The 1,112-nt window shown below is 48.1% G+C and overlaps 1 protein-coding gene across 5 annotated transcripts in view; it reads right to left on the minus strand.

The window, feature by feature from the left end:
• The window catches only part of CADM1 (cell adhesion molecule 1), a 362,854-nt gene that overhangs the window by 46,635 nt on the left and 315,107 nt on the right, over positions 1–1,112 (minus strand). For all 5 annotated transcript variants that reach the window (XM_006761547.2, XM_006761545.2, XM_006761544.2 and 2 more), the window contains exon 6: positions 7–106. In XM_006761547.2, coding sequence (XP_006761610.1) covers positions 7–106 — 100 coding nt within the window. The remainder of the gene's footprint in view (positions 1–6; positions 107–1,112) is intronic.

A 1,112-nucleotide genomic window follows, 5' to 3' on the forward strand; every position in this document is an offset into this window, starting at 1 on the left:
AGCCACTGGGGTTTCCCGCTGACTTCACAGGTTAACTCAAGCGCGTCCCCTTCCCGGGTCAGGCCTTGTAGAGGGTAAGTCATCTGAATATGCACCCGAGGCTTATCTGTATGACAACAACACAAAGTACAGTGTTTAGCAAATGGTATCGTCAGGCACAATCAGACGCGCTGGCTGCCACACGCCCCGGAGTACCAGCCCCCACCGCCCCCACCCTCTGCCTTCCCTAACTCCCTTCTAATTAGTTAGTAATCCTGGCATTTGCTCAAATTAAATTGACTAATAACGCTAAGGAGTGAACTACGAATAGATAAGAGATTCATAAGCCAACTGCGCCACATCAAATATCTCCTGTGAAAGACATTTTGTTACATTGAAGTTTATCTCCAGACTCACTCAAGCTAAAGGAAACTCATTTGCTTTCATGCTGAGGTGAAGCCACAGATATTTGTGGCGCTTGGAATGGATACATTTTATCATATGTCGTATGTTACTATGCGACAATACGCGGTGACACTGCATATGAATCAGTTTGCCTCTTCTATGCACAACTCCCGCGTTCTACTCAAACGGCTTTAAAGACGAGGAGATGGGAGGGTCTGGTGGCTCTCACTGAACTCTGGCTTCTCACACGTGAACATAAACAAGAAGGAAGGGCGCCGACCGTCTCCTGAGAGCCAGCCTGTCCCGGGGACCGAAGCTGGTGGAGAAACAGCCCCGGTTTGGGGATGAGAACACTGGTGCGGAGAACGAAGTAGAAATAAACCTGAGAGAGTCCCACGAAATGCGTATTGGCAGAAATTTCTGACTCAAAACCATGTTTTCCATGAACAATCCAAGTGTTCAGGGAAGTACTTAGGTAGGTGATCCAGCTATTTTTATTTCCGCTAGCCGCTTAAAAGCTGAGTTTGTGCTCCAGCTGGTTTGGCTCAGTGGATAGAGCGTCGGCCTGCGGACTGAGGGTCCCGGGTTTGATTCTGATCAAGGGCACACGTTTGGGTTTCCGGCTCAATCCCCAGTAGGGGGCGTACAGGAGGCAGCCAACCAATGATTCTCATCATTGATGTTTCTATCTCCCCCTTCCTCTCTGAAATCAATAAAAAAAATATTTT

Source organism: Myotis davidii, unplaced genomic scaffold (assembly GCF_000327345.1).
Source record: "Myotis davidii unplaced genomic scaffold, ASM32734v1 scaffold97, whole genome shotgun sequence".
Taxonomy (NCBI): Eukaryota; Metazoa; Chordata; class Mammalia; order Chiroptera; family Vespertilionidae; genus Myotis; species Myotis davidii.